General features: G+C 44.3%; 1 protein-coding gene across 1 annotated transcript in view; it reads right to left on the reverse strand.

Annotated features, from left to right (window-relative positions):
• The window catches only part of TMEM132B (transmembrane protein 132B), a 709,727-nt gene that overhangs the window by 407,186 nt on the left and 287,474 nt on the right, over positions 1–15,067 (reverse strand). Inside the window, exon 3 of the mRNA XM_033956153.1 lies at positions 5,238–5,384. Within this exon, the coding sequence (XP_033812044.1) occupies positions 5,238–5,384 (147 nt within the window). The remainder of the gene's footprint in view (positions 1–5,237; positions 5,385–15,067) is intronic.

Here is a 15,067-nt window from a genome sequence, read left to right on the forward strand (position 1 = left end):
ATTCACCCTCGAGAAGAGAAGATTGCGAGGGGATATGATAGAGACTTTTAAAATATTAAAAGGATTTGATAAAATAGACCAGGAAACAGCATTACTAACATTTTCGGAGGTGACACAGACGCGGGGTCATAGCCTGAAACTGAGTGGCAGCAGGTTTAGGACAAATGTTAGGAAGTTCTGTTTCTCACAGCGAGTGGTTGGCGCTTGGAATGCTCTCCCAGAGGAGGTTGTGGCGGAGACTACTGTTCCGAGTTTCAAGCGCAAGTTGGATGCACACCTTCTTGAAAATCATATTGAGGGATACGGGAAATCTGGGTCTCCAAAAAGGAGTACTTAAATGGGCCGCCGCGTGCGCGGATCGCCGGACAAGATGGACCTCGGTCTGATCCGGTGAAGGCATTTCTTATGTTCTTATGGCAGCTAAAGAGAAGTGGGGGAGCGGCCTAGCAGTTAGAGCCACTGCCGCAGCAACCCAAGGTTGTAAGTTCAATCCCAGCACTGCTTCCCATGACCCTGGGTGAGCCGCGCAACTCTCCACCGCCTCAGGAAACATATCTAGACCGTGAGCCCACCAGGACAGATTGGGAAAATACCTAAAATATCTAATTGATATTTAATGCAAACCATGTGGAGGGGCTTAATCAAAAAATACGTCTAAGTCCGTTTTGGGCTTAAGTCGCTAGTCGCCAAAGACATGTCAAAAGTCCATTCTCAAAAAATACATCCAAAATATTTTTTTTGCAAGAATCGCCTACTTCTACGCCAAGCCATTTGATCGTCCAGACCAGTAAATCGTCTATCTTTATACCCCATTCTCGTCCAAAAATTTGTCCAATCAAAAACGCCTAGAACAAGACCATTTGGACGTGGGCGGGGTCAGAAAAGTGATGGACTAGACACCCAGACATGGCAACAGAGTAGTGGGGCACCTTACAGGGCACTTCTGTAAAAGTCACAAAAAGGGTGCCACATAAACATCTCACCACAACTCCCTTATAGGTCATGGTGAGCCCCCCCAAATGCCCCCCAAATCTACTAGACCCACATGTCTACCACCCAAATAGCCTTTATAGCTGCAGGTGCCACCTATATGGCAGTACAATAGGATTTTTGGGGGTTTTGGTGGGGGCACATGTTTCACCATGAATGCAGTGGTTAGAGTGGCTTATGGGCCTGCGTTCTTCTCTCTATGGTTCACTAGCCCATCCCCCAGACTACATAAGCCACCTCTGTGCTGTACTAGGCTTTCCTATACCAGGTGCTGATGTTCTGGAGGCAGGTATGTATGTTTTTATTCCGATTTTTATGGTAGTGTAGGGGGTCAGTGATCTCTTAGGGATGGGCAGACTAGATGGGCCTTTTGGCCTTTATCTGCCATCATATTTCTATGTGTATAAAGTAGCTTTATAAAGTACCTTAATAAACCTGCTGGGTATTTACAGTACCTATGGAAAACACTACTGTTTACACTTCTTATAGCCAGGCATACAGTTGTGTCCTCATATGATTCAGAAATTATGACCGAGGCTTAAAATTGCAATAAACGGGTTTATAAACACATGCACAGTCAGTAATTGGTGTCAGCCTTTTTGGCTTATACACATATATGCGTGCATGTGTGTGTGTGTGTGCTTTTTTTATATCTTCATATTCAGATTACCTCAGTACAGAAACCTTGCCCCTACAGTAATACTTCCATGTTTCCTTGAAGGATGTTTTTGCCTAGTTCTTAAATCTGGTCCATGACATGTGATATGACCTAACATAGTTTTGAAGCTTGAATGCCAGGATCTAAAGTAATTAAGTAATGCCAGGATCTAAAGGATTAAGTAATGGTGAAGCAAATAGGGTCATTCTATACCAAGTGATCTAAAATAAAATAACAAAGCTCCCCATCATTATGTCTTAGATTTTGTTCAAAATGTGTATATAGAACTAGCACAATTTTTTTAAAAAAAGTTTCCCAAAATATCAGATCCTTAGTTGCAATAGTCACCGAGCTAGATCCCTTTGTTTCACTAGGTGCTGGTAGCATCGTGCACAGCCGTGAATAAAATGTCATTTTATCTGCTAATAAAGCTGACAATAATTGATGAAAAATACTACTTTATGGCAGTCCAGTACAACTTTTTATGCATTCAGTGATGCTAGTATGAGCATCATGGATGCAAAAGCCTACTTAAAAGTTTTGCTCAAAATGTGCACAATATCATTCTTAAGTTACATAGAAACATAGAAACATAGAAGATGACGGCAGAAAAGGGCTACAGCCCATCAAGTCTGCCCACTCTGCTTACTCACCCCCTGTCTATGCCCTAATGACCCAATTTTCTTATCTTGACCCTCGTAGGGATCCCACATGGGTATCCCATTTATTCTTAAAGTCTAGCACGCTGTCTGCCTCGATCACTTGCACTGGAAGCTTGTTCCAATGATCAACCACTCTCTCTGTGAAGAAATACTTTCTGGTGTCGCCATGAAATTTTCCGCCCCTGAGTTTGAGCGGTTGCCCTCTTGTGGCCGAGGGTCCCTTGAGAAAGAAAATATCATCTTCCACTTCAACATGAGGTACTTAACTTGAGGTACTTAAATGTTTCGATCATGTCTCCCCTCTCCCTACGTTCCTCGAGAGTGTAGAGCTGCAAGTTACTGTGCAAGTCTGAAATCATATAAGTGTAGGAATCAGTGGGATTTTGCACAGATTTTGTGCTTACGAAATTCCACCCGGTTCCTCCAATGAGAAGTACAAAAGAGAAACTGATGATCTCACTGGTTGCCATACAGAAAGGTACTCTTCAGTGAGCTGCCAGACCATGTTGATAACCAGAGGAGTGTATATAGAATGTGTCCTGGTATAAAATTTTAGTCCTGGAAGGAAAGTCAAGAAGGATGTTCCTAACTATGAATTTTGTCTTTTGGCTTCTGCTTCCCAGGTCCTGACCTATGTGATAGGGAAAGCCCTCCAACAAGACGTCTCCAACCAAATTGTAGACACAGAATCAATATGTACAGCGATGTTTTACTGACCCAGTCAACACATTTAAGCAGTTTCTTTTTATAGACAGGACTCAGAAGTACCAGACTTGCTGTATGTTGCCTATGCTGTGAGTCTTGAAATCAGAAATCCACCTCATTAGCCATGGGCTGATTGGAGACAGAGAGAAGAGTGCCTTTGTATCATCAGTGCTGAACCACCAGGTATCTTTAAACTGCCAACCAAAAATACTACAGAGCTCAAATAACCAGCCGGGAGAATTTCTACAGTCCCTGCATCAAAACACTAGCGCTTATTTGAATATCTTGCTGGCCTCTCAGTTTTTCAGAGGTGGCAAAAACCAGCATAGCATGGCTCAAAAACTGTAAGTGCTTCAATTTTGTGCTAATATTTGCTGCTGTTGACCTCTGATGCTGGAGTGTAAATGTACTCTGTGGGAGAACTCCACGGTTCTCAAGATAAGTGGAAGGAAGTGTCTGTGTATAATGTTTTCGCTACCCTGCATTTCAACTAATTCTGGCATAAATGGCCCCGACTGTTTGTTTGAAATCGGTCTGTTTTTCAGAGTAAACTATTGAGTTTCAGAGCACATCCATCGTGTGGTCTGCAATTCTTTGATATCTGAGTGACTGTGAACGTGCGGAGCGGTGCCTTATTCATCCCCCTGGGGAATCCCCAGTCTCAGCCTACGCCCCTGAAAATAAAATAGTGTGTTCCCGGTCAGCTTCATGCTCCAGAGCACACCCTATGTGACCATCTAGAGCAGCGTCCCGCAAATGTTTTAAAGCTGCGGCACACTAAACTCAGGGCCGCAGCTGGAGGGCATCTGGAAATGCGCGGACGTCGTTGTGATGGCGTCACATGCATATGTGATGTCATCGCATCAACATCTGCGTTTGCGCGGAGGCCCTCCAGCCTGCAACTACTACGCCGGTGGGAGGTGCTGGAGGAGGAGAGGCGCTGGTGCCGGCTGACTGTCTACAGCAGGGGTCCCCAAAAGTCCCTCCTCGAGGGCCGCAATCCAGTCGGGTTTTCAGGATTTCCCCAATGAATATGCATGAGATCTATGTGCATGCACTGCTTTCAACGCATATTCATTGGGGAAATCCTGAAAACCCGACTGGATTGTGGACCTCGAGGAGGGACTTTGGGGACCCCTGGTCTACAGGACGTACCTCTCGTCACGACGTACCTCTCTCCACCTCGCCAGCATCTTGGGGCACACCCAGAATTTCGCTACGGCACTATAGTGTGCCAGGGCACACAGTTTGCGATACACTGATCTGGAGAGTGATTCCAAAGGTCAAGGTTTACATAAGCAATCAGAAAAAAAACAAAACTGTCAAACTATTAAAAATATCAAATGGCACCATGAAAAGACTAGTCGTCACAGAAGTAGCATACTCATGCCCAAGGAGTCTTCCGGCTGACAAGTGACACTGAAGGTACTCTTCAGAGAAAGCATACCTCCCACTCTTAGGCTAGTCGAGACCCCCTAAGCCACCTTGGTATTCTTGGAGAGGGAGATGAAATATGGCAGAGGAGAAAAGGGGAGAAAACCACTGTTCCCTCTAAGCTGTGCGGGTGTCGTCCATCTATGTTCCTGCCAGTGGGAAGTGCTGTTTAAGGATCACATTTTCAATAGCAGGGGACAGGCAGGTTCTCTGGAATCCTGCAATGCTTGCCTGTGCCTTGCTATTGAAAATGTGATCCTAAAACAGCACCTCCCACTGGCAGAAACGTAGGTGGAAGACTCCCTCACAGCTTAGGACTGGGGTGTCAAAGTCCCTCCTCAAGGGCCGCAATCCAGTTGGGTTTTCAGGATTTTCCCAATCAATATGCATGAGATCTATTAGCATAAAATGAAAGCAAATAGATCTCATACATATTCATTGAGGAAATCCTGAAAACCCGACTGGATTGCGGCCCTCGAGGAGGGACTTTGACACCCCTGGCTTAGAAGGAATACTGGAAAATGGCAAAAGGAATAGTCCAGAAATCTCAAAGTCCCTCCTTGAGGGCCGCAATACAGTCGGGTTTTCAGGATTTCCCCAATGAATATGCATTGAAAGCAGTGCATGCACATAGATCTCATGCATACTCATTAGGGAAATCCTGAAAACCCAACTGGATTGCGTTCCTCAAGGAGGGACTTTGAGACCCCTGGAATAGTCATATTCTGGTTCATACAAGATACTAAAAATGTAAGCTCATATTATATTAACGTGCACAGAAACCTTACCTGCTTTCTTCTACTGGCCCATGGCTCGTACAATCAAGGGTAGCTGTGGTTTGCTGTCCTCCGTTATCTATGTCTTGCTGAACCTCCCATTGCTCTGCACGGTCGACTCTTACCGCCACAACCTTCACACTTGCCGCAGCCTTAATTCTATGGAAGACGAAGCATACAAGATCATGTTTAAGCCATCAATGTGATGAAGTGGAAATCAAGAAAACGCAACAGAGCTGAAAATGAAACCGCTGCTTTTCCTTTTGGCAGCCTCAAAGCCAGGCTGCTGGACCAAAATTAGATTTAAGTTACTCTGCACAAGAAAGCAAAGTCAAGGCTCTACCACCGAACCAATTCTATGGTCGCATGTAAAGTTAGTTAATCTTTCATTTAAACAATCTGTTGAGAACAAGATCGCTTTATGCCTCAGTGGCACCAGTTTGATGTAAAGTGAACAGAGTTAACAAAGACAAACTGGAGCCATTTGCTGAGTCAGTGCTTCCAATAAATACAGAGAACCCTAATGTCCTGCAAGCACCATACCAGTACGCTTGAGAGTAGGTACCTCGCTCACAAAATAACATTAGGGAATATCCACTGAAGCTCAAACACCTAATAAGAACACTATTCGTTAGTCTTCAGTAATGTTTCAGAGCCTCCTCAGACTATTTTCCTGTTCTTTTGACCTCTTAACCTTAGCAAAAGAGATAATGATTGGTGTACAAATTCCAACATGTTTGACATCATTTGGTGTACATAATTCTGATTGGAATACAGCTTACTCATTATTATTTTTTTTCAGCAAAATACTCTTAAAAAAAAAAAATCATTGCTCCAACTCTAAGAAAAACATTTAGAAGGCAATTTCACAATCAGTAGGGGAAACCTGCTGCCTGCTTCTCAGACAGAACTTAAGCTGCCGTGAAATGAAAAGCAACGTCACTGACAGATGTCCGATGAAGCATTCAAGTTGACGCCGCCTGCAGTGTGCAATTTCTGTGAAAAGGCCTAGGTTGATTAAAAAAATAAAAAAATCACAATTTGTCAGCAAAGCTCTCCCAACGTGGCAAATATCATTTCCCCGGAATTGAAGCTTTGCTGCTTCACCCCGTAAAGTGTCGATGTTCTACGTTACTAAGCACTAGAGCTCCACGGCAATTAAGAAATACATTAAAAGTGCTGCGCTACTTCTTCCGTAATTCAATTTCTTTATTCCATTTTTTTCTCTTTACCAATTTGGTGCAGAGTTGTAGCAATGTCATTGTTCCTGGAGAAAAGAGGTTTCTTTGTAGGTTGGCCCAACATTCACAGATGATAGAGGCATCTTGAAGAGACTAGAGGCCTGTTTTACAAAGCCGCACGGTAACGGCCCTGAAGCCCATAGAGATTTAAAGGGCTTCGGGGCTGTTGCCACGCAGCAGCCGCTAGCGCAGCTTTGTAAAACAGGCCCTAGGTGAAGAAAAGTCCACATTCTTTGTTAAATTATAGAACCAAAATACCTGGCATGGCCATGTTTCAAAGTTTCCTCCATCATGAGTAAACAGCTCCACATACGTGGGAGCCACTGAAAAGTTCTCAGTCCAACCAAGAAAAGAATGATGTGGAGCCATGAAACTTACGAGTTATTCCACACTTTTGACACTTTTCATTTCATAATAATAACTAGTCACCTTTAATCTTCATAAACTAAATAACCCATCGTTTCATATCACTTCCTAGGCACAGGTCCAGGCAGTGATGACAGAGAAAGAGCCGACGCTGGCCAGGGACAGATTGATGGGTAGGCCCAGTAGGCACATGCCTAGGGCCCGAAGTTGTCAGGGGGCCCACTGAAGAAACAGAGGACTCAGTTTTTTATTCCTTCGGCAACGTGAGCCCCCTGGGAAAGATCGGCAGCGCTGGGCCTGGGCCTGACCCCCCTCCCCCCGGCATTGACAGCAACATGTCCAGAATAAGTGACGTCAGAGGGGGGTGGACCGGCAGACGCAGGGAGTTGCTGAAAGGTCCCGCAATGACTGCATCTGCCGGCTCTGCTCAGGGAAGAAGTGATGTCGGAGGGGAGTGGACTGGCAGATGCAGTCATCGCGGGACCTTGCAGCAACTCCCCACGTCTGCCGGTCCACCCCTTCTAACATCACTTACTTCCTGAGCAGAGCCGGCAGCTGAAGTCATTGCAGGACCTTGCTTCTTGACACTGGTTAGTTTGAAGGGAGAGAGAGAAGAGCATAGTAGGGTGGTGGGGGGAGAGAAAGGGGCCAGGGTGGTGGGGCAGGTTGGTATAGAAGGGTGGAGGAGGGAGAGAAAGTGGGCAAGATGGTATGGAAGGGTAGTGGAGGGAGAGAAAGGGGCAGATGCTGATGGAAGGGGGAGGAAAAGGGGAGAGAGACATAAGGGGGAAGGATACTGGATGGAATTGGGTTGGAGGCAAAGAAAGAGAGCAGATGCCATATGGAAGAGGCAGAGAGAGGGCAGGCAGTGGATGGAAGGAAGAGAATGATGAGAAAATGAAGAAAGCAGAAGCCAGACAACAAAGGTAGAAAAACATTTCTATTTGTTTTATTTATTTTTGCTTTAGGATAAAGTATTATTGTAACTGTGTTGATAATCGTTTATTAATAGAAAATGGAAATAAGGTGGTCCTGTTCATTGGACTAATTTTAATACATTTTTTGCTAATTCAGAGACCATAACTCCTTTCCTCAGGTCAGGACCGGGATACCGTAACAGCAGTATAGTTTACTGACCTGAAGAAAGAAGTTTTAACCTCTGAAAGCTAAGTGAGAAATGCATTAGTCCAATAAAATGATGGGCACTAAATTTTCTTGCCCCGTGCCTCCTATCCATATGCAAAATATAAATTGGTGGGCTTCCCAAAGCCCTGCCAGCTGAAGATCTCTTCCTCTAGGAATGAAAGGGAACTTTGTTCAGAGATGTTTGTAGGTTACATAGAAGAAAAACTGTACACTGGCACTGGTATGGTAATCGTTGTTGTTTGTTCTGAATTTTAAAATAAAAGAAAAAAAAGAAATAAAGTGGGAATAAAGAAGTAAAAAAGAAAATGGGTAAATAGATGGGGGTGAGGCAGGGGCGGGGCATGGGGGGAGGGGAGGGGTGGGGTAGGGGGTCCAGTGTACTTGTGTGCCTAGGGGCCTTCGACAAATTAATCCTGCCCTAACACTGGCACGACAGCAGGTTGGGGGTTGCTGCTTGCACCAGGAATGTTACAGAGGTACGGGGGAAGGGAAGCGGGGAGCAAGCACAACAGTGTGGGGGGGCACAGGGAAGGAGAGGGAGAATGGCGAGGAGTATGAGTGCCTGCACCCTCACCAAGACAGTGCCCGGGGTGGACCACCCTTGACCCCCCCCCCTCCTTACTATGCCACTCTCTGAAATAATGTCAGAACACAGAATTTTGTTACTGCAAATTGGCACTTAATGAAATAAGATAACACTCTTTTCAGCTAAAGTAGCAAAACAACGCTCAGAATTTAGGAAGTTGGTTGGTTGGGCTGAGAACATTTCAGCACCCTCTCATATGTAATAAAAGTGAGCCAAGTATAGGACAATCAAGCCACTGTGACATCACTGATGAGGCTGGCTCTTATTGGTCCCGCGATGACTGAGGCATTATGACATCACAGTATGAGCTCTGCTTACTGCAGACAAACTCTTCACACTACTAGGGGTACTGAAAAGTTCTCAGCCCAACCGAAAAGAGAATGATGTCGATATGGTTTAATCAATGATCTGAAGCAATGTCAAAAATGTAGAATTTTGTTTCTGCAATTTGGCACCTAACGAAATAAGATACCACTCTTTTCAGCTACAGTGGCAAAACAACGCTCAGAATTTAGGAAGCTGGTTGCTTGGGCTGAGAACTTTTCAGCATCCCCTCGTATGAACAGGCAGAGAAAGTCTCCCTAGAGGCTCTTTCTTGGATCAAGATTTTACTACCTACACAGTACAAAAATGATTATTACAAGAGTAGATGCTCTTTCCAAGCACCCTCATCAGTAAAGGATCCTTCACAACAAGCTATTCTTACTCATGAAATCTCACAAAGCCATCCTTAATAGCGACAGGATAATTGACTTTAGGTAGAGATATTAAAAGAGAGGGAAAAAAAAAGCATACAATGAAATATAGCTTCGCTCTGTCAGCCTAATTTTTGGATCCTACTGCTTGTGACCTCATTACCTCTAGAACCTTTTTTGGGCATATCATGTTAACCTCTATCTTTTCTATTACAAGGGGGTGCTGAAAAGTTCTCAGCCCAACCAATCAACTTCCTATATTCTGAGCGTTATTTTGTCACTGTAGCTGAAAAGAGCGTTATCTTATTTCATTAACGGGGACATTCTATAACCAGTGCTGGCTAAGTTAATTGACAAACGCCGTTAGAAACAGCAAATGACCCTGATGTTCAAGTGACTACCGTGCCTAAATAAAAGGTGCCATAATCACGCCTACGCAGGTGCTTTCCGGTGCCTAATTCCACTATGGGCATGGCTAACGCGGAAGTGGCATTAGGCGCCAGAAAATGCTTATGTAAGTGCGATTCATGGCATAGATAGGCCCCAGACATGTAGGCCCGGAAAACTCTGGCCTACATCTCTGGCGCCTCTCTTGCCTGGAGGCACAATTTGTATATGGTGCCGTCCTGTGTTTGACATGCAATTGGTGGATGCTTTTTAGGCAGATGTCGACAGCGGCGCCATATACAGAATCCGGCCGTAAGTGCCAATTTGCAGAAACAAAATTCTATGTTTTTGACATTGTTTCAGATCATTGACTGAACCATATCTACGTCGTTCTCTTCTTGGTTGGGCTCAGAACTTTTCAGCACCCCTTCAAATTTAATATTTTTAATATATGCGCTAGCCCCAATCCTCTGGAATAATCCCCCCTGTATATTAGAACCAAACCTTTCTTTTTTTTAAGTCCAAGTCATTTTTATTAAAGTTTTTCAACAAATTAGGAACTGTACTCACATTTCAAGGAAAGAAATAAGACAGTGTACAATATTTAATATCAGACACAGATGGTAGAAAAAAAAAACCCAAACCAATCTAACCTCCTCTTTTACAAAACCGCGAATATAGTTTTTAGCGCAGGCCAGCACACTGAATGCTCTGGGCTGCTCCTGACACTCATAGAGTTCCTATGAGCGTCGGGTTAAGCGCAGAGCATTCAGCACGCCAGCCTGCGCTAAAAATCGCTTCCGCGGTTTTGTAAAAGGTGTGGGGGTGTAAATCAGACTGACACAGGTTAAACATTAGTAGCTTAGTTAAAACGCTGCACAGCCATTTTTTAATACCGGGTAATATGTAACATAACATAACATAAAACTCACTTGTATACCACAAAAACCATTAAATTCTATGCAGTTCCAAAGACTAGTAATACAAATGAATAAACATCCAATATCTAACTTCCGAAAGATTCCCTAAAAAGATACGTTTTTAAGGCACGTCGAAATTGTTGATACGAATTTGGGAATTTGAATATATGAGTTAAATCCCTAGTCCATAAGGCTGCCTGAAAAGGTACTTTATCATATTTCCCTATCTGTCCCAGTGGGCTCAAACTCTAGCTAGTGTACCTGGGGCAATGAGGGGATTAAGTGACTTGCCCAGGGTCACAAGGAGCAGCGAGGGATTTGAACCCACAGTGGTGAAAGCGTCTGCAACGCACTGGCATGGTAATTTTAAAAAGATTTTTTTTCAGCAAAATTGAGCTGCCCGTCACCTTTTTTCACATTCTGTTTTCATCTCGGTGTAATTACCTTTTAGAGCTGTTTGAAATATTCTCCAGTGCAGCGTTGACACCTGATGAAGCAAATGTGAGACGGGGAAGCTCTGAGTCCAGAACACCCGCATTCAGTTAAGTCATTGCTGATTTTCAAATATCATTCAACAAATTTGTCATTAAATATTTTTGACAACAATATTCTTAATTAAAGACAGTGAAATTAATGTTAGAGGAAAATTTTCCTGACCAATGAATGCTCAGTGGTTGAGAGTTATATTCCCTCTAAGACAGGTGTGTCAAAGTCCCTCCTTGAGGTCCGTAATCCAGTTGGGTTTTCAGGATTTCCCCAATGAATATGCATGAGATCTATTTGCATGCACTGCTTTCATTGTATGCTAATAGATCTCATGCATATTCATTGGGGAAATCCTGAAAACCCGACTGGATTGCGGCCCTCGAGGAGGGACTTTGACATCCCTGCTCTAAGCTAAGCACATGAGCAACTGCTCATACATTCTAGGAGCGTCGCTCACAGATTTTACTTAGTCGCTCACAAAATTATTTGCAAATATGGAAAATTGTTCAGTTATAGAACTTGTTACTCGCATGAAAATTTTTTTTAACGCTTGTCGCTCACATGAGAAAAAAATGCACCAGGGCTGCAGCTGGAGGGCATCTGCGCATGCACGGATGTCGATGTGATGAGATGACGCATTCGCATGACATCATCATGTCAACATCCACGCATTTCTGGATGCCCTCAAGCCAGGGCCCCATGTTTAGTGAGCCACGGCTTCAAAAAGTTTGCAGCATACTGACCTAGCCTTAATGTACTGGCACCCACCTCAATGGCACCTAGCAACGCCTAAGTACACCTAGAAACATAGAAACATGATGGCAGTTAAAGGCCAAATGGTCCATCCCGTCTGCCCATCCACAATAACCATTATCTCTTCCTCTCTCAAAGAGATCCCTTGTGCTTATCCCAGGCCCTCTTGAATTCAGACACAGTCTCTGTCTCCACCATCTCTTCCGGGAGACTGTGTTAAGCATCTACCACCCTTTCTGTAAAAAAGTATTTCCTTAGATTACTCCTTAGCCTATCACCTCTTAACTTCATCCTATGCCCTCTCATTCCAGAGCTTCTTTTGAAATAAGAGCATTTACATAAGCTGCCACTAGGTATGATTCTACAAGTGTTTTGAAAATGGTCATGCTTGCGGTTCATAGACAAGTCGGCGAAAGACAAAGGCGCGCGTCGACAACGGAGCGCAAGACGGAGGCGCGCGCTGAAGAAAATTACAGTTTTTAGGGGCTCTGACGGGGGGTTTTGGGGGGGGAGCCCCCCCAGTTTACTTAATAGAGATCGCGCCGGCGTTGTGGGGGGCTTGGGGGGGTTGTAACCCTCCACATTATACTGTAAACTTAACTTTTCCCCTAAAAACAGGGAAAAAGTGAAGTTTTCAGTAAAATGTGGGGGGTTTACAACCCCCCACAACGCCCCCACAACGCGGCGCAAAATCTATTAAGTAAAGTGGGGGGATTCCCCCCACACACACCCCCGTCGGAGCCGTAAAAACAGTAATTTTGTGCGGCACGCACCTCCGCGCTGCGCTCAATTGTCTGCGCGCGCCTTTGTCCCGGCGCGCTTTTGACCTGACACCCATGCTTGCTGCAGGAATTTTGAACATATTCCACAAACGTCCAAACTCGGATTTAGCCATTATATTGAAAATGCCCCTCCACGTATTTCAAAACTAGTAGAACTTAATGTCCTGACCTGGATGTCTGCCTCTAAACAATGAATGCACTACAGTTCTCAGTGGGGGCCTATTTATTAACTATGAGCTAAATTCTAATTAGCTTGTTAACACAAGTTAATACAAGAGGATCTATATTTAATAAGCCCATGCCTGCATCAATTTGTTATTTCCTTCCAACAAGATGCTCATTTCTCCTACAGATAATATCAGAGCATTCTGGAGCATTTATTTCGTGGTTCAAATTCATTGCCACCACACTCAAAAACAAAGCAGATTAATCAATACGCTAACCCCCAACAGGTATCAAATTAAATATACCAGATAGCAAATCAATGAATTAATTAGCTTCAATCCATTCAATTAAACAAACCAGATGGTGTTTTTCAACCCTTTGTTACCAGCAGACACCATTTCAAAACAATAAGACTTTTTTTTCCACTTTACTGTAATGTGTTCCCAGTTCAGAATGTATCCTTCCTTTCTATGAATAGCATATCTTCCAGGTAGGCATAGAAAATACTGTCTTCAAAAAGAGAACAATATAATTACATCTGTGGGGAAGAAATTCATAGACCTGGTAATCCTCGGCAATTTCTTTTCTATCTTTTCTCAGATGGAGAGTTATGTGGGGGGGAAAAAAAAACAAGGCCCTTTTGTTTCTACACATGCTACAGAGCAAACGTTGACTACGTCTACAGGCTGCAGATGTCTGAAGGGGCTCTAAAAAGTTAATATACCAATAACTGTTTTCAAAAGGAAGCAAGAGACGGGATCAAGCAGTGGGTTGAGCTGCACAGCTTTCTTAAGCTGCACTATGACTAGCGTGTGGTTTTTCTGTGCGCTGAGGCCACCTTTAGCATGGCTGTAAAATGGCCATATTTGCCATGTTTGCAATAATGACCACACACTAATTTTCACATTTGCACATGGCCCTTCGTGCATGAACCCCTAACTACTCCTAGGCCCGGATTCTACTACTACAACTATTAATTATTTCTACAGCGCTACCAGACGTACACAGTGCTGTAGAGTCACAAAGAAGATAGTCCCTGCTCAAAAAGCTTATAATCTAAACAAGAAAGATAGACAAACAGGATGTCATGGATACAGTTAAGGGGGAACGGTTTATAAGCGGGCTGGGTTGGAGGGCAGCCATTGTGACGTCACTGATGAGATTGGCTCTTATTGGTGGAATGAGGCATTATGACATCACAATCTCAGCTCTGCTTCCCAAAGACAAACAGGATGTCATGGATACAGTTAAGGGGAACAGTTAATCTGCTGGCTGGATTGGAGGGCAGTGGGGAGTAGGGTTATGGATTGAAGGCCATATCAAAAAGGTGGGTTTCCAGTCTGTTTTTAAACAAGGGAAGGGGCTTGGCGGACAAACAGGCAGAGACTTTTTCTTGGACTTTAGGTGAAATTTCGGGTGTAGAGAGGTAGATCTGGGAGTCATCAGCATATAGGTGCCATGGGAGGAGAAGAGGACCCACCAACACATATAGTAAAGATGCAATGGGAGAGGGAGGAGGCAAACCAGGAGAGGACAGATTTGCGGAATCCAAGTGAGGACAGAATATCAAGGAGCAAGCTGTGATTAACAGAATCAAAGGCAGAAGACAGGTCAAGAAGGATGAGGATTCTCTATAGGGCACCGATATTGGTGGCTGCCTATAAAGCAGCCGCCGAACATGTGTCAATAATGCGACAGTGCCCTATGGAGAATTGCGCCTCTGCAAAAGTTAGGCGACAGAAATGTAGGCCAGAGTTTTCCGATCCTACATTTCGGTGCCTATCTATGCCATGAATTGCGCCTAATGCCTCTTCTGGCGTTAGCTATGCCCATAGTGGTGTTAAGTGCCAAAAAGCACCTACGTAGGTACAATTCTGGCACCTTTTATTTAGGCGCCGGAAGGCACTTTATTTTTTACCATTTTTCACCATTTTAAATGGCATTTCTCAATTAACTTAGGCACCTGCCAAACCCTAAGTGTCGGCGTCAATTATAGAATATCACACCTATTATCTAAGCCAGTGGGGTTCATTAATTTTAAAGCTCAGGCCACTTTGGATTCTAATGACCTGAAGCAGAGCCGCCAAATATCTTCCCATGTATGGCCATGACACTGCAGGCCAGTGTGTGTCAGCGACATTCATCTAGGGTTGCCAGATTTTACATTCATAAAATCTGGACCCCCTAGACCCGCCCCCAGGCCTGCCCATCCCCGCCCCGTTACACCCCAGTCCTGCCCCCGCTGCTTGCTCTGGTCAGGCAAGAGGGCATCCGCAAGTGATGTTATCGCCTGGCATCCGCGCATGCGTGGATGC

Source organism: Geotrypetes seraphini, chromosome 8, assembly GCF_902459505.1.
Source record: "Geotrypetes seraphini chromosome 8, aGeoSer1.1, whole genome shotgun sequence".
NCBI lineage: Eukaryota > Metazoa > Chordata > Amphibia > Gymnophiona > Dermophiidae > Geotrypetes > Geotrypetes seraphini.